The 26,982-nt window shown below is 41.6% G+C and overlaps 1 protein-coding gene across 1 annotated transcript; it reads right to left on the bottom strand.

Annotated features, from left to right (window-relative positions):
- Nucleotides 1-90: 90 nt before the first annotated feature.
- On the bottom strand, nt 91-26,982 carry LOC117538219 (nipped-B-like protein B). The gene is made up of 47 exons (XM_034203804.1): nt 26,600-26,982; nt 25,180-25,327; nt 24,311-24,476; nt 23,946-24,046; nt 22,059-22,158; nt 21,825-21,973; nt 20,838-20,956; nt 20,670-20,754; nt 20,058-20,582; nt 18,281-19,960; nt 17,979-18,107; nt 14,925-15,101; nt 14,546-14,617; nt 14,361-14,450; nt 14,167-14,270; nt 13,998-14,084; nt 13,679-13,910; nt 13,407-13,558; nt 13,231-13,311; nt 13,011-13,111; nt 12,779-12,899; nt 12,600-12,682; nt 9,842-9,974; nt 9,593-9,736; nt 9,409-9,495; nt 9,001-9,215; nt 8,806-8,908; nt 8,623-8,721; nt 7,693-7,839; nt 7,190-7,324; nt 7,003-7,101; nt 6,857-6,910; nt 6,632-6,740; nt 6,385-6,521; nt 5,269-5,409; nt 5,056-5,149; nt 4,578-4,732; nt 4,403-4,493; nt 4,112-4,285; nt 3,489-3,679; nt 2,979-3,086; nt 2,612-2,812; nt 1,912-2,058; nt 1,431-1,795; nt 1,151-1,325; nt 871-1,059; nt 91-444 (listed from the first exon to the last, which is right to left on the bottom strand). The coding sequence occupies exons 2-47, from the start codon at nt 25,241-25,243 to the stop codon at nt 91-93; spliced, it is 8,265 nt and encodes a 2,754-aa protein (XP_034059695.1). The 5' UTR covers nt 25,244-25,327; nt 26,600-26,982.

Raw genomic sequence — 26,982 nt, 5'->3', positions numbered from 1 at the left:
GGTCCTTAAATCTAAAGAGGTTTGATTTCCTCTGAGTAACATACTGGGTCCGCACAGGTTTGGGGTGTGGGAGGAGGTTCCATGTGACTCTTAGTCCCCGTCCTTGGCAGCGTATAGATCCCGTAACGTCTGTGCCACTTTGTTCGACAGCTTTTGTCCACTTGCGAAGGATATTTTCTTGTAAATGATGTCTGATTCTTTGATGGTGTCAACCCAAGGCACCTTTTTGCGACCTTCCCGTTTCTTTACCTCCGCCCAGGACCCAGAGTAAGAACCAGTCATCCAGTGTATGCTGTAGCCAGTTTTGATCCTCTGGATGACCCTGGCGATCTGTGGTCTGTCTTTGAATTTGGGACAGCAGAGGGCAATGATGTCCATGGCCTTTACTCTCTCCTGCAGGTTGCCTGTGTCTTCTGGGGTCTCTACGGCTTTCTTCGGTTTGCGCTGTTGATAGAAGAAGCAGAGGGTGTACCACATGAAAACAACTTTATTACACAGGAGGCACCACAGACAAATCTCACAGAATTGTTGGGATAATGTGTGAAGCTGCAGTAAGACGCCCATCAAAGTTGAGTTTCTGTTTACAACAATGAAGATAATCCAAAGAATGTTAAGATGTTGGTGTAGGTCATGGACATTACAGTCATATCATGTCAAATTGAAATTCTGTATGGGTCGACAGAATATATCCTGTATTTGATCATGAAAAAACATTTTCTCTTTTATTTCTTATTAACCTTCCTCAACCCTTCTGGTTTGTAACTTCAATTTGATATCCACCTCACTATTGCCCACGTTGATGCAGTCTTATTACAGGAACATAGAAATCCTATGCGGGTTCTTTATTTTAAAATGTTTTAAAATTCCTACCACAGGGGGCTCTTCAGCTTCACTCTCCTCCTCCTCTGACTCCACTGGAGCAGTGTGGTTATTGTGGTTGTGGTTCACTGGTTTTGGGCCCTTCAGCAGTGAAGTAATGGCTTTGTTTCTGGCGTTTGCATTCGCTTCACCCTCTTGGTCCTCTTCGTCACGATCCAAGTGCTCCATCAGTACCTTGAACTAAGAGATAAAAGCAGATATAATATTAGTCATACTCCTGAGATTGAAACATGAATACACATTCACTTTGAACATAGTGCTGAATGCTTACATCCAAATACTGTTTAACAATATTCCTCTTGGTCTCGTGGCTGAGCTCCGTGTTGGCCAGATCACTCTTCAGGTAGAGCAGTGTCTGACCGGGGTTAAAGTGCACCTTAGACTTCCTGTTCACTGCCTTGTCGTACACTTTGGCAGACTCTGTCGGGGAATACTTCTGGATTTTGCTGAAAGGTAAACAAAAAACAAGTTTAGTCCGAGTCATATTATCAATTGCATTACTTTTTTTAAATATAGATTGGTTAAACCGTCCATTTCTGATGTGGCCCCACCTGTCTGTTAAACCGAACAGATTCTTCAGGTGTTGTTTGAGCATCAGCAGCAGCAGGATGCCCTGCGAGGAGCTGGAAAACTCCAGAAGAGGGTTGGAGTTTTCGGGCAGGCGGGACATCACTGCGTCCTCATCTTCAAAGTCAGAATCATGATCCACAGGTTTCTTCGCCCTGTGTACCACCTCCTCTTCCTCCTCACTGCTGCTGCTGGAGGAGCTACTGCTCTGCTCCTCGTCCTCCTCTTCATCGTCCTCATCCGAGCCCAGTTGTCTCTTATGATGCTTCTTCTTCTTCTTCTTTTTCTTCTTCTTCTTCTTTTTTGCCTTTATCTCCTCTTCCTGATTGACAGGCTCTTTCCGTAAAGACTGCACAGAGAACCAAACACATACCAATCATTCAGAAGATGTATTACCTGAGCTTTTATTTTCATCTCACAAAAAAGAGCAATATTTCCCATCCAAAGTAAAAGCAAGCTTTGCACCTCCTTGAAGGACTGGAGCAGGTTGCTGCCAGAGACTGACAGCGTGATGTCTACATGATGCATGATGAACAGAGGCTCCTCCTGGGTCTGGTAGGGGAAGCAGGCTAAGTTGTCTGCTACGAACAACAGCATGTTCACCTCTGTTTTCTGCAGGAGACAAAAGGTAGAAAATCACTACCTAAATCAGCGGTGTCAAACTCAAGGGCCGGGGGCCAAATCCAGCCCGTGACTTCATTTTATGTGGCCCACAAGAGCTTGCAAAGAATATAATATGTTTATTATAAGGTTACATGCCGATTTACAGAAGCACTCAGAATTTGTATTTTTCTCAGAATCTGACTTTTTTTTTCAAAATGTAATTTCTTTTTTTTGATTTTGACTTTTTCCCAGAATTTGGCTTTTCTTTTTAAATCATTTTGTGACATTCTCACTGAAGAGACTTATTCAGTTATTACCCTATCCGATAATAATCCAATGCAGAGGCAATAATGTAATATAATACATTATTTTATATACATTACATTTTTATATATGTATTTTTTATATTCTTGTATATAAAACTGGCCCTTTGAGTGCAACCATGATGCTAATGTGGCCCAAGATGAAATTGATTTTGACACCCCTGACCTAAATGAACTATTAATGGCCAGCAGTAAAGCTTGGATACTGCCTGGTTGGAGATGCACTGAAGGTGACTTACTGAGCTGTCATCAAACAGGTTGAGCAGAGAAATGAGGAAAGCCCGTCTGTGCTGTCGGTTCCCTCGCACCATAGAGTAGAGATGAGCGCAGAGAGCAGTGTCTGTGTCATCCGGACGAAAACCTCTAAGCAGTGGGCCTTTGGCTCCGTTTATGGCCTGTTGCACCTGATAAGACATCTTCAACCCTGCTACGGCCTTCATCTGTGGATTCACAAAGAAATACAACTCAGCATGGATGTAGATAATAGATAATGATCCAAATCCTTCCGATGCCTATCACAAAGTCCATTATGAGATGTGTACGTTTACAGAAATGCAAAAATGTAACTTATCTAGTTTGCCGTTAATAAACAAACAAGTCACTCACGTGGATGAAGCCAATATATTTCTTGTCAATCTCCACCAGCTGTTGATCGGCCTTGTTCTTCATTGTTGGCTCCGGGTCGGTTCCCATGGCAATCAAGTATGGCACACACTAAAAAAAAAAAGATTTCAAATCAGTGATCAGCTCATCAGTCATTCAAGACGGGAAGAGAATGTTGTCATTGGGGTGGAACAACATGGAGAACAGTCAAATACACTCGCTCATGTGACCATTTCAATTGTAAGAAACCTTCCAACAAAGTAGAATATTGTAAACTGTAACTTCAAGCTTTGCAAACAGATCATATTTACATCACCATCATCAATACAATAATAAAAAAGAACAAGGCACTGCAGAACAACAATCTTTTGAATCTTTTGCGATTAGAAAATGAGGTTTAAATGTGACTAATCATCAACCTAGTTATGACTGCGAGACAAAAAAACAGTTCTTGCTTGTAAGATCTTAAACTCAGTCTTGTGTGAGAGTGCTGGAGTGAGACTGTGCGCAAACCTGCACAGGATGGATGAGGCCCTGGCTGAGAGTCAGAAGGATGACGCTCAGGGCGAAGTGGCGAACAGTGGACTGAGAGTGGAAGAAGGACTCCAGCACCTGCTTCAGGTAGATCTGCATTATGGAGCTGCTCATGCCTGATGAGATGTCTCCCATTTCCTTCAGATCCTCCTGCTTTTCCTGATTCTTCCCTGAATAAAAAAAAAAACCATCAGCTTGGTTCAGTGGTGGCGCTAGACTTTTTCACTGCCCGTCATTTTGGGGGGGTCGGGGTGCAGAGAACTGTTAGCGTCGGTGTTATGCATGCCCACCGAAATATGCATGCACCTCGCGGGAGCGTGCACAGCGTCACGCAGAAACTCACAGACATTTCAATTATTTGTACGGCAGATTTTTCCGTCATTATTTTTAAAAAAATCGTCATAGAAGGAAAATATTCGGTTAACGCGACCACTGGCTTGGTTAGTCTTCGAAGGTGCTACATGTTTGACATGCTAACATAGAACATACAAGCAGGGCATTTAAATAGGAACATTCATTTTGAGTAGCCATGCAAACAGATTAGTAGGGATTTTGTCTGTCTTCACAATAAAGCCAAAATGGGAATATTTAATTAAACTCACATTCACGATCGGCCACCTGCATTCGAGAGTCCTCCTCTTGCAGGTATATCTGCAGGTTTTTCAGCACCTGGATCCTCCGACTGACCGAAGGGTTATCCTCTGACAGGGTGTTGTTATAGAGGACCTTCACATCCTGAACAAACATGAGCTCTGGATGCATGATGAACTGGAAGCCTGGAGAGAATGGAAATCATTTAAATAAATATAGAGGGAACCCAAAGACATATGCAAATAAAAAGAAGACATGACAGTGATCTATGTTATGTTAGTATGAGATGAGGAGCAACTTACCTAGACCTATGATGGCCTTGATCTGGACCTCTTCATCTTCATGAGTGGTGAAGTACAACAGAAGCTCCAACACTTTCTCCTTGATGACGATCTGAGTGAAAGCAGTCATTTATGAGTCAGGTTCAACAGAAGTCAGAAGGCACATGATTGAAATAGTTTGAGGGCTGCTGTTTACCTTGCTAGTGCCCTTGAACTCCTCTTGATCATAATCAAAGTGTCGGCAGAGAGCCCCCACAGTGAAGAGTGAGCGCAGGAGAGTAGGTTTGTTGGTAGCCAGGGTGACGCTGGTGGGGTCCTCTTGGTGCTGGGTCTTCAGTTTTGCAAGAGCTCCTATAGAAAGATACAAATCGGCATTGAATACCAACTTCTGTTTCTCTGGTTTATAGAAATAACTTTTGGTGCGTTTAATGCTCTTATTTATATCCATGTGAAATGAGAAAGTGAGTATAATGAGGTGATAAGAGCATAATGTAACCCTGTACATTTGAAAGTGAATTATCATGTTAACAATAATAATCCCTACGTATATTTTGTGATGTTTTTGTGTATTCTCACATTTCTTTCCAGCCTTTCCCATCTCAAGCTGAATGCTAATTCTGGTATGAGAAAATGTGTGTTGTTTATGTTATAATTGATGTTTACAGAAGCCTTACCATAGTAGCGATTGAAACACGCCCAGACGAACTTGTAGTTGTGTGTGACCTTGTTCACAACAGCACCAAGACAGCTGACACAGTGTTGTACGACCTGAGAAACAAACACAACAAATGGAATCAAATTAAAATCAGTGCGCTCAGAGCAGTATCACATCTGAATTTGTTGTGTTTTCCTGGGATATATTTGTGAAAGCTGTAAATCACACTGACCGTCATGCCATATTTGATAATGAGCTTCATCAAGTCTTCTTCTATGGTGGTGAGGAAAGTCTCACTTGGTTGCTCCATCAGAGGCACGGCCAGCTCCAGGATCTTTGCCACGTTACAGATCACCATGAAGTCGTTCTGAGTCTGGAATATAAATGCAGAGACAGCGGCTCAGTCCAAAGCTGAGCTGGGAAATAACTAACTAAGTAATTGCTTTAGACATGAATTCAACACTGTATAGTTTATCCTACAATATAAAACTTAATTAAACAATGTACAGCATTAGTGTTAGCATTTGAGTATAACGCATTTAGTATTTGAATGTCTTTATTACACAGGTGTGCCCCATTATATATGGCAACTGATTGTAAGCAATTGATTTCTCACACATTACAGCAAATGTGGGTACAACCAGCAGAGCCCCTAGTTGACCCCCACCACACACACACACACACACACACACACACACACACACACACACACACACACACACACACACACACACACACACACACACACACACACACACACACACACACACACACACACACACACACACACACACACACACACACACACACACACACACACACACACACACACACACACACACACACACACACACACACACACACACACACACACACAACACAGATCACCCCTTGCTGCTAAATACCAACAAACTATGTGCAATATGTGCTAGATGTGCAATATATATAAATGCCGTTAATAACTGTGTAATATATACCTGGCTGCTAAATCCTTAGAACTGTTACAGGATGTGTATTTTTTTAAATTATGTAACTTTTTAAAAAAAAATTATATTTGTTTTAGTATATCATAACTTAGTACTTTTTTTGAAATGCATTATGTAACATTAAGCTGTCTGTGGCCCTTTTTCCTGCTGTAACTACGCACATTTCCCCTCCGTGGGACTAATAATGGTATTCTGATTCTGAGAAGGGCTGCGTTCATTCCATTTGGCTGCCACTAGATGGCCCTATAGCACAACATAAAAGTTGGTATTGTTCCTATCTGTCCTTAGAGCAACAAATGATAACTCTTACTTTTAGAAAAGTCAGAATTTTAGACTTATACTTAACCAATGATGATACTTACATTGCTCTTGGAGGTCAGGTAGGGCTGCATAGTCATGGTGTGTTTGACCATCAGCTGTGCTCTGATCTTGCAGAACAGGTAAAGAGTGGTGATGCATGAAACCAGACGACCTGAGGTGACCCCTTTGTCTTCACAGTCTGAATGGCAAAACACAAAGAGCATTGAGATTTGTCAAAGCAAAGGAATGTCTAACACAAAAACAATACAATACTCATTTTGTAAGCTAATATGGTGTTTTTTTCATTACCTGCAAGAGTGTCTTCATATGTCAGGATGTGTTCCACTAGATTGTCCACCAGCTGAACACAGGCCTTCTTGGCAGGTTTGTACGACGCTTGTTCTTCAGACTTGAGCAGCTAAACAGATTTAATACAGAAGTTGGATACAGTAAGATGCCCGAAAAAACAGCTATCATAAAGAGAAAGGGCATGATGTTGAGATACCACTACGACCACACAGGTCAACAACTCACATTTTGGAGAAGCTGCTCAAACCAGTCGTAGCCTGAATCTTTGCATGCAAACACCTGGCATGAAATCAAAGCAGAACATGAGTCAGGAAATAAAAAAGTTAAACAGCACAATTAGTTTCTTATTAGGAAGCCAACGTAATACGCACCACGTCTGTGATGTTCAGGATCTTCCGGGTCATTGCATTTTTGTCATGACTGGGTGTGGGGGTGAACCAGATTTTCTGGAAAGTCTCATTCACCAGTTTCTGCATATGAAAAGAAATGTTAGTATATAAGAATATTTTTTTTTAAGTGCCTCATGTAAGCATCATTCAGATTGTAACAAACACTAACCTTGATCCCCTCCTCATCGTTGACCCTTCGGATCATCCTCACACACATCTCGGTCACCTTGTGGAAGTCCGGCTGCTCCAGGCAAATATCTCTCAAGATCTTGATGACCCTCTTCCTGACACTAATACCTGTGTCCTGTGTGAACATGGGTTAAAGGGAAGGTCAGTATAGTCAAGAAGAAATATCTTTCTCGATTGCATATTCAAACTGCTAAATTGTTGTAGTTCTACATGTGATCTTTAGGGGGCAGTGTGGGAGAATATGATTTAACCTCAGTTGAACTTTGGCACTTTAAATGAACTTTTTGGTCAGTTTGCTCAAGTAAGTGTGAAGGTTCCACTTCAGTTGGACCAATGTAAGCCATGGCCTCGTCCACAAACCCTTAAGAGGGCAATGATGTGACCCAATCATTTTAAACCAGGAAGGAGTTGATTCATTTGTGCATAATACAGAAGCTCTCATTGAGCTGTTCAAAATGTAAAGAGAGAAGCTAAAGAAATTACCAATATCCTTTCAATGAGCATGTCGTAGTACTGCTCAATGAGCTCCGGTCGACTTAGCACGAAACGGCCGAGCAGCTCCACCGCCGCCTCTCGCACACTGGTAGAGTTATCCATGAGGCGACAGTGAACCCCACGCTGCATGTCCAACTGCAAAACAAAAACGTAAAGAGAAGTCAAGCAAAGAAACAAATCACTGAGCGTTATGACTGCTGGTTAGAATGTAGCAACATTACAACCAGGCTTTAACAGAATCTCCTGTTGAATTTGTTAGATTCACAGTAAAAAAAGGTTTTTATCTGTCAAATAAAAAAACATTTAGCGCTACCTCTATTTAATTTAATTTGTATTTGTTCCATTCATGGTATGCACAACTTAATGTCTAATACTTGTTTAAAAAACATGTCTCTATTAACACACCATTAACCGAAAAGGAGCAGAGAGAAGAAAATGATCTTATGTTACCTGCCCCTTTCTAAAAAATAAATTAAAAAATGGAAATAGATGGTCTGTCCTTCATATTTTCTTATTCACACAGTGTCATAGGATAATAAGAGAAACACAAAAACTTACTACAAAAAATACTTAGTTCCCACTTGACAGTTAACGGAAAGAAACAAAACAAAAAACAAGAACACTGAAACATCATATTACATGTCGTTTGTTAGACGCTATTATCTAAAGCGACTTACATACATTCAGTACTGTGGACAATCCCCACAGCAGCAATTAGGGGTGAAGTGTCTCAGGGACACAACGACATGCTGACTGCAGTGGGACTCGAACTTGCTATACCCTGATTCGAAGTCCAGCACACTAGTATCCACACAGCCACCCACATCACATGTACAAAGAAAAAGTGCAACACCCTCATCTGGGTCCTATCAATCCAGTAATATGAGCATCATGTAGCAACAATACAGGATGACTTACCCGTGCCAGAATACTTGGATCCACAGCTACTACTTCAGACAAACACTTCATGGCTTTAGTTCTGACTGCGATGGCACTCTCACCAAGCACCCTCAGAATCTATTACAAAATATTTTTAAAAGTTAGAGACTACCAATACAACAAAGTCTCTCACTGACGTTTATTTGCAATGAATCCTCTCACCTGTGATAAATAAATATCAAAGCTCTGTGCAAACGGCCTCATGGAGGCCAGATATCTGACAATCAGACATGAGTCCTCATACTCTACCGTGTCAGAGTTTACCCTGAAAGAACAATCAAGAGTCAAACAGGATTGGAGATAAGGTCAAACAGCGTACCAAATCAGGGCATTGATGCAGAGTACAGTAGTATTTACCTCAGAGAGTTGAAATCTGACGGTGATGTCCTGATGACTTTGCGGAGGAATTTCTTTCGTGACTCGGATTTCTGCATAATCTCCTCAGTTGAGTCAACTTCCATGGAATGATGAAGGCCTTTCACTTCCTCATCGTCATTTTGAGACTTTATCGCTTTCTCGGCCTCAGTCGTAGCGTCCCTGAACCACTGGGCAATATAAAACTTCCTGGCAAACTATATGAAACAAATGAATACATAAGTAATTAAGAAGACTATAAAGTAATTTGACATCAAGGAACCCTGTCTAACTATATAAACAGTCCATGTGTTTAACTACTGCCTAGTATCCATTCATAATAAAATCCTAAATGTGCCCATAATGATTTCTGTATATTCACAGTTTAGTGGGTGAATATTAAACACTTACCACAAGAGAGGGTTCTGTCTCAATGTTTTCATTAAGGTAGTACAGCAAGGCCTTCTGGAGTTGCTGGATCTCATCACTGCCTTGAGTCTGTAAGGAAATCAATAAACCAGAAGCAGCTCAGAAGCAGTTCAACACCACTATTAATGTAGCTCCGTGAAAGTAATTGTGTGATCATCTAGTCTACCTCTTTGAGGATGCGGTCAATAGTCTTTTGGTCCATGTTGCTATTGACAGCATCTTTACGCAGGCGAGATGCCACGGTGCCGAGGTAGTCGAGCGACGCCACCCTGAGCGCCATTTCTGTCTGCTTGTTGCTGAACTGGTGCACCTGGAGCACGAGAAGTGGAGGGGAAATGTCAAAAAGGGAATCAGCCGCTGTTTCTACCGAGCAGATGATGGGGGTGATTCCTTTAAAGTGATTGATGTTACTCACCAGCAGCCGGCCCAGTAAGCTGAGCAGCAGTTCAGCTACAGGCCACTCAGGCCTGTTGACTGCAGACAGCAGGTCATGAACAAAGTTCTCAAACAAAGGCCTGTAGTCCTCCTCCCCCTGCTTACTGCCACACCTGAAACACACACAATACAATATATTTCATTTCATTTTCATGTAATCGTTTATTTGAAGAGGGACAATTGATGAACATTTTTAACAATTAATGCTTCAAAATGTAAATATGCCGGATTTGAGCTTTTAGCTAATTTCCATTCGTAGTCCCTCACATACAACATTTAAGAACATGACATTTATATACATAGCAAAAATAAATACTTGATATGCAGAAATAGCATGAGCAGCATATACAGGCAATTAAACACATGGTAATACAATGTAGCAGCTACGACATATAAAGTGCAAGAGAAGATAAAAGAGCTTCCTAAAGTGCAAGAGGAGATACCCTGTGTTAAAGTGCATTTAGCGGTTTAACAATTTAACATTGCACGTTTGTTTGTTTCTCAACCATTCTTTGAGTTGACCTTCAAAACTGTTCAAAGTGGGACAATCCCGTATCTCAGTTGGGAGGCTATTCCACAATGAGCTGCCCTTAATTGATAGTACATTTTGACCGAAAGTGGTCCATCTACGGTGGACTTCACAGTCTCCTCTGGCTTCTGACCTAGTGCAGCGTCCAGTGTGTGTGGGGGGGGGGGACCTAAACGGCGGATAAACTGTGGCGTGCTTACACTAATTGCGCCGCATAAGCGTATAATAGTGCGCCACATTTGCGTTTCAGATGAGGAGGTGAGGCCCCGTCATAACGACATCAACCCGTATGGCACAATACAACTCAGACTGGCTTACCTGTAAGTCAATCAAGTGGCAAATGCCACAGTAAGGATGGTTGATAGGCTAACTTTAAAAAATAAGAAATGTTTTTTTTTTCTTTCAATGCCATGCGATCTACCCACACTACCCTTGCGATCGACCGGTCGATCGCGATCGAAGTATTGGGCACCCCTGGTTTAAGGTGTGTGGCACAAGCAAACGACCAGTTTGTCAAACAGTATTCAATACTGGATAGAATCATACAGTGGAGGTATGACTTTGCAGCATTGACAGTTAAGAAAGGTCTGATTTGTTTAACATTTTGCAAGTTGAATTTAATTGTGTTGGATACTTTCTTAATATGTTTCTTAAAAGTCAAGTTTGAGTCCAGTATGACTCCAAGATACTTGAACTGAGAGACTAGTTCTATTTCTGCTCCATTTAAAAAACACATTGGATCCTTCGAACATCATGCATACTGTTTTTTTTTACATTTAACTGTAAGCAAATGTTGTTCAGCCAAATGTTGTTCAGCCAGTGTTGAACCTTGTCCAAAGCATTTGAGAGACAGGGTGAGATCATTTTACCGCATCATCGGCATACATTTGCCCATTCAACTCAGGACATACATTAGGCAAGTCATTTATGTACAGTGAAAACAGTAATGGTCCAAGAATGGAACCTTGTGGAACCCCAACAGGGTTCACAAGGCAGGGGGATTTGGCACCGTTGACCGAAACACACTGTTTTCTGTTCGATAAGTAAGACTTAAACCAATGTATCGAAACTGCCGAAAAATTGAAATGAGTGAGCTTTGTAAGGAGCACTTGGTGGTCAACTGTGTCAAACGCCGTCCTGAGATCAAGGAAGACAGCACCTACATATGGGCTCATGTCCAACATAGATTTAACCTTTTCCACAAAGACAGTTAGCTGTCTCAGTGGAGTGGTGTGCACGAAAACCAAACTGCATTGGGTGGAGTGGAGCGAAACCTTTGCCTAAATGTTTGGTGATTAGTTTTGACACCCATAATGGCGCGTTTCCACTGCAGCGGGTAGCTTGCTTTAAGCGTCCCGAGCCGTGCGGGGCCCGTTTTTGGTTGCGTTTCCACTTGGCCTAGTACCGGCTAGCGGGTCCTAATTCACAGTTTTTTCTGGCCCATAAAATCGTGGTTCTAGGGCCAGGAACAACCAGGCTGAGTCGGGCTGAGTATGCTAAACTAGAGAGAGAATCGCTGGCAAGGGGGCTACAACTACAACAAGATGAACATATTTGACCGTGATTTAATTGTAATACACGTTTCAAAATGATGCCGAAGTAACAACATACTGGTTACTGGTTAGTAAAAACCATTAATTAATGCTTTGACAAGTCTGCAGACAGACGGCAGGCGAAAAACTCTTTAAAAATGCGTGTTTTCTAAATGTAGCTTGGCTAAGCTAACGTTATATATGCTCCGACCGTCCACACTCACAACAACGGCCTATACAGACATAAATAAACCAGCGACTGTATTCGCCATGACACAGGCAGTCTGTGGTTTGTACTTGTTTTGTCTAGTTTCTGAACAGATATGAGGAGCTGTGAGCTCTGAGTGCTAAGAGCTAACGGCTGTGTTGTTTTTCTGGGGCTCTCATTGAAGATGACGTCACGGCTCCGCCTACACTGCGTTACTATAGTAACTGCCCCAGTTCCTAAACTGTAATGGAAGCGCAGCATTAAAGTGAGTCGGGCCTAATAAGGCCTAACCAAACCGAGCGAGGCCTGCAGTGGAAACGCGACACATATCGTATATATCGCACATATATATCGCACATCGTATATATCGCACATATAGCGACACATATTTGTATATGTTTCTGAACAAAAGTGTATTTACAGTGTGAAAACGATGAAAGACAAGTGTTCAAGTTCTACAGTGACTTACTTCTTGAGAAAAACTGATAGGAAGTTCTGAGCTGTCCGCATGGCAGTTTCAAAAGAGTTTGTGATGAAGACATCTTTATCCACCTAGAAAAAAGCATCCAATATGTTAAATCATTTCCGAATAAAAGCATAATTTCTGAAAAATATGGTTTTAGTATTTTCTAAATCTGCGGTGGTTACCTTCTTATTATGATCATCATCTCCGTCCTTCTCTGGAAAGTGAACCACACACTGGATGAGCTGAAGAACCAGTGCAGTGACCATCTGGATATACACATCTCCTCCTGAATCACTGTTTAGCCTGGGCGAGAAACAACTGCTGTTAGGTTTACAGAGAAACACAAAGCACTTAAATAATAAAAATGTTGATTCATGTTATTTTAATGATATAATTCACTAAATATATAGTAACCTAAAGCTCCTGAGGCTCCGTTTATTCGTTGGCAGTCTAGCCAGGGAGGTGAATATCTCCTCAAGAATTAGCTGCCTGTGCTTCTCGTAGCGAGTGAACACCTGAGGAAGAGAAAGCAAAGCAATGAATCAAAACATAAAAATGAAGACACTGTGTGGGTGTCATAAAACACAAAACTGACTGCTGAAATAAAACGAAAATGGATGCCATGGAGACTTACTGCTGTCACTAGTGTGATGGCGCATAACTGCAGATCACTGACATTCTCCACAAAGAAAGGTGTTATACCCAGAGTCGACACCTAAAAGTGGGAAACAAGAGTATCAGGTGTGTTAGAACTCAAAGGTTTAACAGGGTCATGAACTGAAATGATGACAGACAGATAAAGAGTCTCACCTGGAGAATGGTGGTGTCAGTGAGCAGCTGGATCTCTAGCAGCTCTGACATGTTGCTGACAATATCACACACTTTGTTGTAGAGCATGACCACCACCTTCTGTTTGTGGCTGGAACCCTTTCCTCTTTTGGACTTTGGAGTGTGCACAGCACCTTAGGTGAGGAAGACAAAGAAAAATCGGAGTTGAAAAAAGAGTTGTATTGGAGCTTATATGAACACACGCACAAAAACACTCACAGATTTTGTAGAACTAAGAAGAAAAGTGTGCTGACCTCCATGGGGGTCCACTCTGTAGGCGGGGTCATACTGAGGGTACAGAGAATTTTGCAGATGGTACTTGGAGTACTGCAGCACCCTCTCAATCACGTCCTCTATGTAAACAACCTTGGGCATGCGTGGAGATGTCATGATGTTGAGAGCAGTCAGACAGGCATCAGCAGACTTAGCCACCCGCTCCATGATGAGGTCACGCCACAACCGCTCCTCGTCCAATGAATCATTATCCTACAGAAACAAAAAAAAATCTTATTGAAAAGCTCAAAAGTTAAATCAAGTAAGCAACAAAAAAATGATAGGTGCCTGTAAACTTACATGGTTCATTAACGTGGTAAGTTTGACGCTGTCCTGAATGTTCTTCTCCAGGATATTCAGAAATTTCACCAGTTTATCAGACGGAAACTAAGGAGTAAACAAATGATTACTTTCAATCAAACTTACAATAGCTAAATATCAACCGGTGTCACAAACACACTCCTCTTACCTTGTGAAAGATGCGCATAGCTTTGAGCTTAGTGGAATCACTGCATAGCTCACTCAACTGGTGCTTTCCGAGCAACAGCTCTTCAGGTATGCCATCATCATCATCTGTTAGAGGGGAACAAAGTTATAATAGTCAAAAAAATGTCTTAACAATTCATCAAATGTCATAAAAATATTGCAGCAGTAAATGTTCACCTGTAGCAGCGAGGTCCACATCCTCGAGGCTCTCAAGAATGCTGTCCACATTGGCCAGGAATCTCTTATATGAGGAGGAGTCCATCTTTTCTGTTAAAAGAAATGTAAACAAATTGATTAAAAAAACATATTTAGCTTTAAAATGCACCATTAGTATAAAAGTAATCAACGTGGTGAAAGAATACCCTCTGTTGTCAGCTTGGAATCATACGCCTTCTTGTTTTTCTGTTTCTCCTTCTTCTTCAATTTTCTGGCAGCTGAACAAAAGGAAAACAACATTTGTCAAATCCTTGACAGCAGCAGCTCACCCTCGAGCTCTGAATATTTATTAGAGGAAGACTTGGTGCAGTAATCTGACTATCCAGGGGATTGGCCAGATGGATCATTGATTTCAGATGGCAATGATCTGAACGACAGCCGCCAGACACGGCAATCACGATTTGCATTGACCTACACAAGTGTATGTTGTGTAAGGTAAATTCATGTTGTCTTCTTAGAGATACTTAACAAAAAACCCTTTATAATTGTATCTATTTATATTAAGCTTGTGGAAAATAAACTCACAATCACTCAGGCTTGGAGTTGGGCTGCCTTCTTCTGATTCACTCAGTTCACGGCTGCGGCCACCGGACCCCCGACGGGCAGCGTGGGAACCGCTACTTCGCCGGTGCTCTCCAGAGCCCGCCCTCTTTTCAGACTTAGATGGTTTGTCGTGACTTTTCTTAGACCTTTTCTTTGGAGCTGTAACAAGAAAAACACAGAACCCAGGAAAGATAGGTCAGAAAATATCAAGTAATTTAAGCTCCAATTGTTGCTCAATAGCTGCAATAATTCTAATCAAAACATCTCCGCTTTTTTTTTTGGGTTAAATCTTAAAAACTAGGGTATTTGTAAACAATATTCTAGCATAATTAGTGCTTTTTATTTTGTTATATACAGTGGGGCAACAAAGTATTTAGTCAGCCACCAATTGTGCAAGTTCTCCCACTTAAAAATATGAGAGGCCTGTAATTTTCATCCTAGGTACACTTCAACTATGAGAGACAGAATGGGGGGAAAGAATCCAGGAAATCACATTGTAGGATTTTTAATGAATGAATTGGTAAATTCCTCTGTAAAATAAGTATTTGGTCACCTACAAACAAACAAGATGTCTGCCTCTCACAAACCTGTAACTTCTTCTTTAAGAGCCTCCTCTGTCCTCCACTCGTTAACTGTATTAATGGCACCTGTTTGAACTCGTTATCAGTATAAAAGACACCTGTCCACAACCTCAAACAGTCACACTCCAAACTTCACTATGGCCAAGACCAAAGAGCTGTCAAAGGACACCAGAAACAAAATTGTAGACCTGCACCAGGCTGGGAAGACTGAATCTGCAATAGGTAAGCAGCTTGGTGTGAAGAAATCAACTGTGGGAGCAATTATTAGAAAATGGAAGACATACAAGACCACTGATAATCTCCCTCGATCTGGGGCTCCACGCAAGATCTCACCCCGTGGGGTCAAAAGGATCACAAGAACGGTGAGCAAAAATCCCAGAACCACACGGGGGGACCTAGTCAATGACCTGCAGAGAGCTGGGGCCAAAGTAACAAAGGCTACCATCAGTAACACACTACGCCGCCAGGGACTCAAATCCTACAGTGCCAGACGTGTCCCCCTGCTTAAGCCAGTACATGTCCAGGCCCGTCTGAAGTTTGCTAGAGAGCATTTAGATGATCCAGAAGAGGATTGGGAGAATGTCATATGGTCAGATGAAACCACAATAGAACTTTTTGGTAAAAACTCAACTAGACGTGTTTGGAGGAGAAAGAATGCTGAGTTGCATCCAAAGAACACCATACCTACTGTGAAACATGGGGGTGGAAACATCATGCTTTGGGGCTGTTTTTCTGCAAAGGGACCAGGACCACTGATCCGTGTAAAGCAGGGGTGGGGAACCTTTTTCCTCTCAAGGGCCATTTCAATGTTTACAATATCCTCAGAGGGCCGTACAAATTATTGACCTCTGCTTAAAAAAACTAAAATCACAGCCCATTCATTTCGTTCTGTGCAAAGAAAAAGCAACCTCTTAATCCAGATATCTCACCATGACTCGCGTATGCATGCACGTGCACGGTGTGGCGTGACCACCAAAACAGAAAGATATGGATACAAGATGTGTGCAAATGTATTTAGTTTCCTATCCATGTGAACATGATTTAAGTGGGGGGGGGGGGGACCTAACCTCCTCTAGGGGGGTCCGGGGGGCATGCTCCCCCGGGAAGATTTTTTTTTTAAATGTTGAAGTTAAAAGCATCAACCTGGTGCACTTTGAGAGCAAAATTAGGAGATCTATGGATACATCTCTCAACACCCATATGAAACAGAACTGGAAGCAGATTTTTTTTTCTTTATGAATATTTGACAAATCACTCCCCTCTCAAACTGTATTCTTCTTTATTAATAACAACTTTTTTTTACTGTCATATAGTATTTTATACCTGTTAAACCTACACTTTATTCTCTTATTTTTTTATAACTATAATGATCATATAAAGATGTGCCTTTACCTCACTGGTTGTAGAAAAAGCATCTTATATTTGTTAGCATAGCTAGCTAACCAGATGATAATAACAACAAAGTTATTGACTGTATCAGTATGACAGATGAACAGATCGCCACTGGGCTTTCAACTAAAGACACAGACACGCAGAAACTGCAGCATGTGTAAGGCTCCTTATCGGTACTGCAATTTCTGAAGTGCTGGAGTGGCGTTCTGGTGCTCTCAGTCAGAACTGCACCCCTGTCAGTCGAGACATATACCACGTGATGACACGTTAGGCTCGTGTTGTGTTCAAGGACCCTGACCTTGGCCAGGAAAAACAGGTACTCGCTTGTTTAATTTTTTTGCGGTCTAGATTTCTTACATTTTTTTCTTTTTTGCGTGTGTTTATAAATTACCTCGAGGGCCGTACCAAATTGTCTCGCGGACCGTATACGGCCCGGAAGCCGGAGGTTCCCCACCCCTGGTGTAAAGGAAAGAATGAATGGGGCCATGTATCGTGAGATTTTGAGTGACAACCTCCTTCCATCAGCAAGGGCATTGAAGATGAAACGTGGCTGGGTCTTTCAGCATGACAATGATCCCAAACACACCGCCCGGGCAACGAAGGAGTGGCTTCGTAAGAAGCATTTCAAGGTCCTGGAGTGGCCTAGCCAGTCTCCAGATCTCAACCCCATAGAAAATCTTTGGAGGGAGTTGAAAGTCCGTGTTGCCCAGCGACAGCCCCAAAACATCACTGCTCTAGAGATCTGCATGGAGGAATGGGCCAAAATACCAGCAACAGTGTGTGAAAACCTTGTGAAGACTTACAGAAAACGTTTGACCTCTGTCATTGCCAACAAAGGGTATATAACAAAGTATTGAGATGAACTTTTGTTATTGACCAAATACTTATTTTCCACCATCATTTGCAAATAAATTCTTTTTTTTGCACAATTGGTGGCTGACTAAATACTTTTTTGCCCCACTGTATATTTTTATTCTTCTTCGATTTATTTAGTATAAGAAGTGCTTTTTGACTTATTTTGTGGTGTGTACAAAAATAAAAAAATCTTAGGTTAAATACTAACACTCATTTTCAGAGTAATCTTCATCTTCTTCTTTGTCATCTTCTTCATCATCATCCGACTCAGCGTACTTGGATTTCTTACTGATCAAACTGTGATTCCGCTTGTTTGTCTTCTCAGCAGAAGACATTTCTGTAAAAACAAGAGATGAGTTAGTTTCCTGCACAGACACATCTGTACTTTAAAAGAAAATACAATCAGTTACTGAGTCATTAAAGACTGTGATAATAATACTGATAGTGGTGTGAAGGAAATACACAATCTGGAAACTGGGCCCATTGTACATATTTCAAAGTAAATCGTACCTTTCCCTGAGGTCTTGGATTTGTGTGAATTCCTGCTTTCCTTGATGATGGTTTTGACTTCAGCGATGCTGAGTTTGTTGAGCACCACGAGGGGTTTGGCTCCCTTGTTTAAACTCTCCACCAACGACACTCTCTCCAGCCGGACCAGGGGCTCGCTCTCTGTCAGTTTGCTCAGGAGTTGGGGGTCTTTCTCTTTCACATCGCGTTTCAATTTAGGGATCACAAAGTTCTTCAGAGTGGACTTGCCCCCCAGCAGGTAAGCGGGGAATTCGCTGGGTTTGGCCTCCACAGCCTGCTGTTTGTTTCCAGCTTGGCCAGTAACGACTCCCTCCCCACTTTTCCTCTCCTTCTTATTTTGGGAGTTTTGAGGGCCGGAACTCTCTTTCCTCTGTCGTCCATTGAGGTCAGCAGATTTTCTGCTACCGTCCTGCTTCACTCTCGGGCTCTCAGGTTTAGTATGCCCGTCAGGAGAGGGTCGGTTGCAGTTTTCCCTCGACATTTTGTGCTTCCTTTCCCTCTCTTTGTCTTTAACCCTGTCCTTATCTCTCTCTTTGTCTTTAACTCCGTCCTTATCTCTCTCTTTGTCTTTAACTCCGTCCTTATCTCTCTCTTTGTCTTTAACTCCGTCCTTATCTCTCTCTTTGTCTTTAACTCCGTCCTTATCTCTCTCTTTGTCTTTAACTCCGTCCTTATCTCTCTCTTTGTCTTTAACTCCGTCCTTATCTCTCTCTTTGTCTCTTTCCTTATCTTTCTCTTTATTTATGTCCGTTTCTTTATCTCTGTCAGTTTCTTTATCAGTTTCTTTATCTCTGTCTTTTTCCTTATCTCTATCTTTATCTCGTACCTTATCCTTTTCTCTTTCTTTATTTCTTTCTTTTTTTCGTTCTCTAACCTTATCCCTATCTCTATCTTTTTCTTTATCTATATTTTTTTCCTTTTCGTTATCTTTATCCCTATCTTTTTCCTTGACTTTGTCTTCTCCATGTTTGGAGTTACGCTCTGCCTTGCTCGGGGTTTTTGGAGTCTCAGGTTGGCCGACGTTGGATCGATGACTGTTGTGGTTATTTTCCTCTTTGTGGCGTGGGTCTGAATGCTTGTCATGTTTCTGCCGCGGTGTGTCTGGCAGTTTGTCTGGCAGTTTGTCTGGCTGTTTGTCTGGCTGTTTGTCTGGCTGTTTGTCTGGCTGTTTGTCGACATGTCCCTTGCCACTGACTGTTTTTTTATCGTCATGTCTGTGTTTGGAATCGCGTCGACTTTCCTGCTTCTGTTTGGGGGTTACAGGTTGCCCCTCTGAGCCAGACTTCCTGGTGCTGTCAGTATGCTGTTTGATGATCCCAGGTCTGTTTTCAACAACTTTATCTGCGTTTTCAACAACTTTATCTGCGTTTTCAACAACTTTATCTGCGATTGCATCATTCTTTGAATTGATGTGCAGTACGTGGTCGTCACACATCTTCTGTGCTTCCAAGACCACGACAGGCTGTCTTATCATTCTGCCAGCTTGCTGCAGATCAATACTGACCATCAAAGCAGGCCGACCGGCTCCGTTACTCGCAGCATTCGTCTTCTTGGGTGTCAACTTGCTGTCAGCGTTGCACACTTGTACAGCGGGCCCTTCATTGGACTCAGCTCCGGATTCCTGAGGATATGAGTCTTGCTTTCGTTTCTTCAGTGGCTTATCTGTGATATAAAAAAAAGATGAAAATGAGATCTTCTACAAACAGATGTAGGTCATGGAAGAATCAGAAAGAACAGGGCAAAGGCGGACGAACATTACCTTTATCCTGAACTTCTTTAGACCACCTTTCTCTCTCGCTGGCCGACTCGCGGTCTATTCTCTCGATCTCCGTTAGTGTGTCCATCTCAGCGTCATCAAACACGACCCCGCTGACGCCTCCGGACTCCTTAGTGATTGGCCGAACAGGAATCTGCTGACAGTTGGCCTGCTCCTCAGCGCCTAACTTGTGTGACAAGTCCTGTGCAGACCTTGACAACTGATTAATGTTATTATACATCAAATCAGTTTCACGGTCTGAGTCGACCCGTGACCTCGTAGGATGTTCTTCAGGTTCATCCAAGTCGGAATACTTCATGCGGGACAGTTTTATAGTAAGCTTGGCGGACTGTTTAGAGGGAGAACTGACAATGTCGTACGAGAGATTTTTTTCCGTGTGCTCATTTTCTTCTCTACTCCTTTCCTTCTGCTTCTTTTTGCGGTCCCCGGAGCTGAGGAGCACGTCAGCTGCTGCACCTGGGGGCCCATCGGGGGGAGGAGACTGCATGATGAGGGGAGGCCTGGACCCTGGTTAAACACAAATATATTTAAGGTTAAGCTAGCTAAGATTTTGTCTTTTTTTTTTAGAAGAAGAAGAAGAAGAATTGATCATACTTTTTGCAGCCTCTTCACTCCCAGCAGGGGAACACACAGACTGTGGGGATTTCACTTGAAAGGCCCTCATGGAGGGGTCATTTACCTGTGGGAACACAAGACATTTAGCATCACGTTTATCAGTCAGCGTCTTCTAATTGTAGGTCAGGTAGTTTGATTCTATATTACCTCATTCCCCAGTCTGTGGGCCATGTGGATGTAGTCCTCATCTGAGCCTAGTCTCGCATTATGATTAGATGAAGTACCTGACAGCTGACCAGAGACCTTGTTGTCATGGATGGTTCGAACTGAAACAGAGAGCGTAAGAAAATCTCCAGGTTAATCATTTGTGACGTGCAAATGGCTTACCACAGGTTTCAACAAGTTAATTCACGACTTTCAAAACCTATTTGGACCTAATCTAATCACATTTTTAAAGATTTGTTTGTGTCATTTTGTCTCTGTCCTTTTCCCTTTTTAGATATACGATAGAGAACTCAAGAGCAATGAGGGTTAGACCATTATATTAATATTTGAAGTAAATTCTAAGCGTCTTGGAAAACCTCAATTTTACTTCTTTGTGCCTGAATTTCAGATAATTGAATTTAAGAACCACAGAAACCATGGTTTAATAAATGTGAGAAGTGAAGTTACAGTATAAGCATTTTGACCACGACGAAAGAAGAAACACCATCTAGTTGGTGCAAGTTTATTTATATATAGCACCTTTCAACACAAGGAAATTCAAAGTGCTTTACAAAAATGAAAGATATTAAGGAAATGGCAGTGTAATTGTACAAGGGTTTTCCTTCAAAGAATAGTGGGTGGACTTTAAAAGGTATGTACTGGGGGGGAAATGTGTGATCACCGCCTCAGAGCCACACCTTGACTAAGTACTATTTGTTCTGTAGTCTCTTGCAAAACACTTCCTGTTTCAGGCAGAATGCTTAAGTATAAAATGAATAAATGTGGTAAATCAAAATGGGAATGCACAGTACTTTTCTTGTTGAATTGTTTCCACCTTGACTTGGAATACAAATAAGTGTACAAAATAAATTAAATAAATAACTGTTTTTCTATGTTGTTCATTCAAATCTAAATGTTTGCTTTTTGCTATCCATTGCAGAAGTGTGGCAGGTAGCTAATTAAAATGTTCTTGATTTTATTGGTACTTACCTTGCTGGGTCTGTTGGTGTTGGGAATAACTGGGTGGATTGTACTGCATGTAGTCTGCAGGACTCTGGGGGGTGTAGGGACTGGGTATAGGGCTGTTCTGCTGGGGGACGAACCGAGCACCTGATCCAGATTGTGGCGATGCAAAACATCTGCAAAGGAGGAAGAAGTACTCTTGTTATAAATACAGATACTTCTACATCTTCATCATCTGACTGAATGCCGGCTAGGCCTTACCCAGCTGGGCTCTGAGATTGCTGATAGTTTGATCCTGGACTCCCATGCACCTGGTTTTGAGAAATCTTAAACTGTTGCACCATTGGCTGTTGCATTACACCTACGAGATAGGAATTGAAAACAAAACGTTGGTTCAAACAATGAGCTGAATATGCACAATTCCACAGCAACAAAACTCGCCAACATACCTCAGGAATAGCAACTCAGTAATATAGGGTTACATATTTGATAACATAAACACTTCTTGAAACATGGCAGCTCAGATTTAACAACATCAAAAGTGAAATAACTAAACCAAACCCTATGTACTCTACACCAAACAATGTCATAACACCCCCATCATATGCAGCGTCATCAATTACTTTAGTTAAATCAAGATCAGTGCCAGGATGACACTAAAGCTTTAAAGAAAGTAAAATATAGGATTTGTTGCAGTAATGGTTTGGGAAAACAATTACATGTATACACAGTCAACTGGTAAATCTGTGTACATTTGTAAAAAATAAGAAGTAATCAAGATTTCAGTCATACACAAGCTGTTTAGTTCACACTGTGCACACAGCTTTTCTGTATTTTTTCTAGGGATGCTCCGATCGATCGGTCACCGATCGAGATCGGCCGATACTCACTCTCTCCCGATCGATCGGTGCTCTCTAAACATGCCGATCGCATGACGTAAAATACATGACACTTTTCTCTGTGTGCGGCAAAACAAGCTCGCCAAAATGGCTTCACCGGTCTGGCAGTATTTCAAGGTGTCCGAAAAAGACAGTAAAATAGCGGTATGCAACGTGTGTGAAGCAGAAATCCTGCAGCTCCACCCGCTGTGACGGACCGGTGAGCGGAGCAAAACACACAAGAGTTAGACCTACTTAGCTATTTGATCTACCTCTGGAACAAGCTAAACTAGTTATTATAAATATATTTATTCTTCACTGTCGGGTCACCCATTACTGGATCAGTGAGCTGCATGATATACTGACAGGCTGTCAGGAGGGAGAGAGAGAGAGGAAAATAGAGCGCTTCCGCTCATTTCTCCCGTGTTATTATCCAAAGTGAATGTAAACTTGAATAATGTACATCATTTGAATGTAATAATTAAGTTGATTGTTGTTTGTGGAAGCTCCAGTGAATGAGCCCCATTAACTGAGTTTTAAACATCACTTTAAATGGAAGATTTAAAGTGATGTTTAAATCTTCCATTTAGGCCCCGCCCACTTGATCGGATCGGCGATCGCTATCGGCCGATACTGATTCCGGCGATCGGCCCCAAAATTGGCGATCGGAGCATCCCTAATTTTTTCTCTTCAAATAATGATTTAGTATGAAAGTGGGCATGAAAACTATGTAATTATAATCAACCGTAATTGCAGTCTAGTGCAGCTGCTTATAAAACTAGAAGGCTTCCCTGAACAAAGGTTAAAAGAGAAATGTTCAACTATTTATGGCAATTAGTCATTTAATCTATGATGACAAAACAAACACAGCTAAGCCTTTAAGAGCTGTGTATTGGTTTATTAGTAAATATTTTTGTGTTGCTAAAAATGGTGTGACAAGTGCTATACTTAAACAACTATTACTTAAAATGTCTAATGAAATAACTTTATCTAACAAGCTGTTTTATCTATACTAAGTGGGACAGGATGAGATGCTTTATTCCCAGAGGCCAAAAAAAGATTTCACCTCCGTCCATTACACATTTTTAAGAGTTAGTTCAGCCATAGAAATAAGAATTTTTTTCCTCTTGCAATACTTCTGCCCCTGTTGTTAGAAAATCACCAAAGTAGTGCATCTGACACAGGAAGTCCTTGTGTGTACCTACCTAGCTGTAACTAGTCATATTAAAAAAAAAACAAGAGTACTGAGTAATGTAATGACTTGGCATACTTTTGTCCCCAAATATTTTGGGGTTCCTGGACAGCAGAGTTTGTAGAAGCGCTGGCATGTCACCCTCAGGTTCATCATTCCCCAAGTTGTCTTTCAACTCTCTGAAAAGCAAACAATAATATAGCACACAGTCATATTGCAGGAAATAGCTGCACACTAGGCCTAAATGCAGTATTGAGTAATGCAATCTGATTCCTTCCAGCCTCAATTTACATTCCCTGTGCAGGTTAAACTAGTGATTTAACTAGTAAACCATTTTTTAAATCACACTTTTACAAACCTACTGTAGTAGCTACTGGCAAGCTTTTGTCTATTCAATTTAAATGATTAAAAGATGTTGTGAAACATCAGTGATTGGCACTTACATGTGTTCAGTGGAGACCTGGTTGAGGCTATGGGCCAGCTGAGTCACCAGATTCTCGTCCCGGCACACCAGGAGGTTGCTGACCTCTTCGGAGATCCTTCCATTGTAGAGCAGACTCTTAGCGGTGGTGGCAGGGAGAGGAGAAGGCAAGGGCAGCTGGTTCAACACTAAAAGGATGATACACAGACTAGTTAGGTTCGTTGGAAATAAAAAGAAAGAAAGATGGGAAAGATATCAAAGAAAAAAGGTTTAGGAAAAGTATTAGTAGACCATGCAACTATTTGATAGTATTGCCAAATGACTATGATACACTTTAATTTTTTTTTAAGAAAGTACATTTTGGGTATGCTTATTTAAGCTTGATATATTTAAGCTAAAATAAAAAGTAAAGGATTTAATGTTGGGGTTTTAACATCTCTAATCCGTTTACTAAAGGCCTCAGAATACATTTTTTTAAGTTCTGTCTATCTTTGTAATCAAAAAGCCATCAATATATGGTAGCATTATATTGAAAGTTAATGAAAGAAATAAAGGTCCATCAACCTCTACATTGAACAAGTTCGATTTTTACAATCTATTACAATCAAATATGAAAGGGCTATGATATCTTTGTCTGTAAGACTACAACTTCCCTTTTTTAGGAACATAAGCCACTTCACTCCTGTCTGCCCTGAAATCAGCAGTAGTGAAAACATCATAATTACCAGTATTTAGCTTCCAGTATAACTACACATTATACTAGAAGCCCAAGAAGACTTCACATAGTAACATTTTGGCAGTCAATAATTCCTTAACCTGGCCATAACTTGGTTAAAATGTTAGTATTTAGGCTGTGTGGACAGCATTAGTGAGAGATGATGTTGCACTTACAGTCTGTCAGGCTAGCAATTCCAGCAAGAGTAGTGATGGGAACATGAGGCATATCACCATTCATGCTGAAGATGAGGTCAAGAGGTCGTGTCAATGCACAGGCTGCTCAATATCACCAATCTCTTTCTATTCCTCACATCTCCAAAGGCTGCGGAGACAAAACAAAAAAATGGCAACACACACTTTTAAAGAATGTTCACTACCATGAAGGTATCGATGCCATTGCATTGATACCCTCCTATCATGAACACTGTTCATGATAGGAGTATGAGAATTAATATTTCCCCATATAGCTATAGTGTGCTTCTTTTAGGGATGTGTCAGCTTATGAGTGTGCATTATTAAACTGCCAACATAACTGCATCTCTGACGTAGACAGTTTATAGAAGCCTTATAGCAAGCCTGGGCATGCCTTACAAGTTATTGATTAAAGGCAGCTTCTTATGGCCAAACCATCTTGTCCCCTGCTGGTCATTCTTCCACTTTGCATTCACAGCTTGAGTGTGTGTATTATTTTTTACCTGTGATATTCCAACTTAAGTCAAACATTACATAACTAAAGAAACATACAATTAACAATATTAGCTCTCATACAGATGTCGTGCAATGCAGTGGTGACAAACATAGCTAGCTATCTGGTAGAATTAAGGATTAAAAAAAAGTTACAACGATTCTGTCTCACTCTTTCTGTCTCCAACGTAAAACGTCAGCTAGTCTGAGTTTTTATTTATTGACGTAAACATGAAGTCTACTAGCAAACGTATTTCAAAAAACCTCGTAGTTTAGGCTAAAATTATTTCTTTTGTTACAGTATCAGTTAAGGTTTCCGGGGCTGACCAAACACACAACAGCAACATTAGCTTATCTTATCCCCACATATGACGGTATTATTACTCATTTCTTATTTTCTTGTCATTGTAGACACTTGCTAAGAGAACTAGCATCATAGCTAAGTTTATTAAAGTGACTAAATCAACTCGGGGTTAGCCGATTAGCAGCGACTGGAGATGTAGTTAGCTAACGTATGCTAACTGGAAAGGTGCTGTAACTTGCTTAACGTTAAGCTAGCATCACCGGGAGTGCATCAAACCCGGTTAGCATACTCTGTAACGCTCTTTTCTTTACCGTGCAGGTCGTGTATGGGTTTAAATTTCCACCTCACACTTACTATGGCCTTCCCTGACGCATCTCTAGCTCACAAAGTGGACCTCGGACTTGCCTTAGGAAGCGTAACCCCGACCCGACGCCAGGGAGGCAGGGGTACAAAGCAAAGACCCCATCACAAATCAGATCGCCTTTAGCTGATCCCGGTAACGGTTACCAACGGCTGCCCGAGAGTGTCTGACAAACCGGAAACACTCGGGGAAGGTGAACGATTTCTCTGAATAGAGGTTGTTATTGTTGAATCTGGCTTATTTACCTCTGGATGTGATGAGAAAGAGAAGTGGTTCTGGTGGTGTAGGAGGAGGAGGGGGGAGGGGGAGGAGCAGGAGTAGGATGGCAGCTGGAGAAGAGTCTCTAGCTCCCTCTCCGTCCCACCGTTCAAACAGCTCCTTCGGTTAACAGCTAACACAACGGCAGTGATCCCTGTCGGGAGGACCGGGGGCTTCTCTTCTCTCTCACGGTGAGCATGTACATCTGCTGGGAGCTGGGGAGCATCCTCTCAAATTCAGATGACTAGTTTATCAGACGCTGGGTGTTGTGTTAGCGAGTTTATTTTCGGGAATGAAAACAATCGAGGGACAGCGAAAAGGGGGATCCACATTGTCTAGCCCCTACCTCTCTCTCTCTTCCTCTCTTTCT

This window comes from Gymnodraco acuticeps, unplaced genomic scaffold (genome assembly GCF_902827175.1).
Source record: "Gymnodraco acuticeps unplaced genomic scaffold, fGymAcu1.1, whole genome shotgun sequence".
NCBI lineage: Eukaryota > Metazoa > Chordata > Actinopteri > Perciformes > Bathydraconidae > Gymnodraco > Gymnodraco acuticeps.
Note: the sequence above shows the minus strand (reverse complement) of the source record. Positions and strands in the feature narration are given on the sequence as shown.

Bases quoted from the DNA above. Each gene is read 5' to 3' on its own strand.
- LOC117538219 (XM_034203804.1), bottom strand. From the start codon at position 25,243: ATGAATGGTGATATGCCTCATGTTCCCATCACTACTCTTGCTGGAATT. The intron at 8,722-8,805 runs GTGAGAGGATTC...ATTTTGTAATAG, and splicing joins TTGATATTTATTTATCACAG to ATTCTGAGGGTGCTTGGTGA. The intron at 1,796-1,911 runs GTGCAAAGCTTG...TTCTCTGTGCAG, and splicing joins TGCTCCAGTCCTTCAAGGAG to TCTTTACGGAAAGAGCCTGT.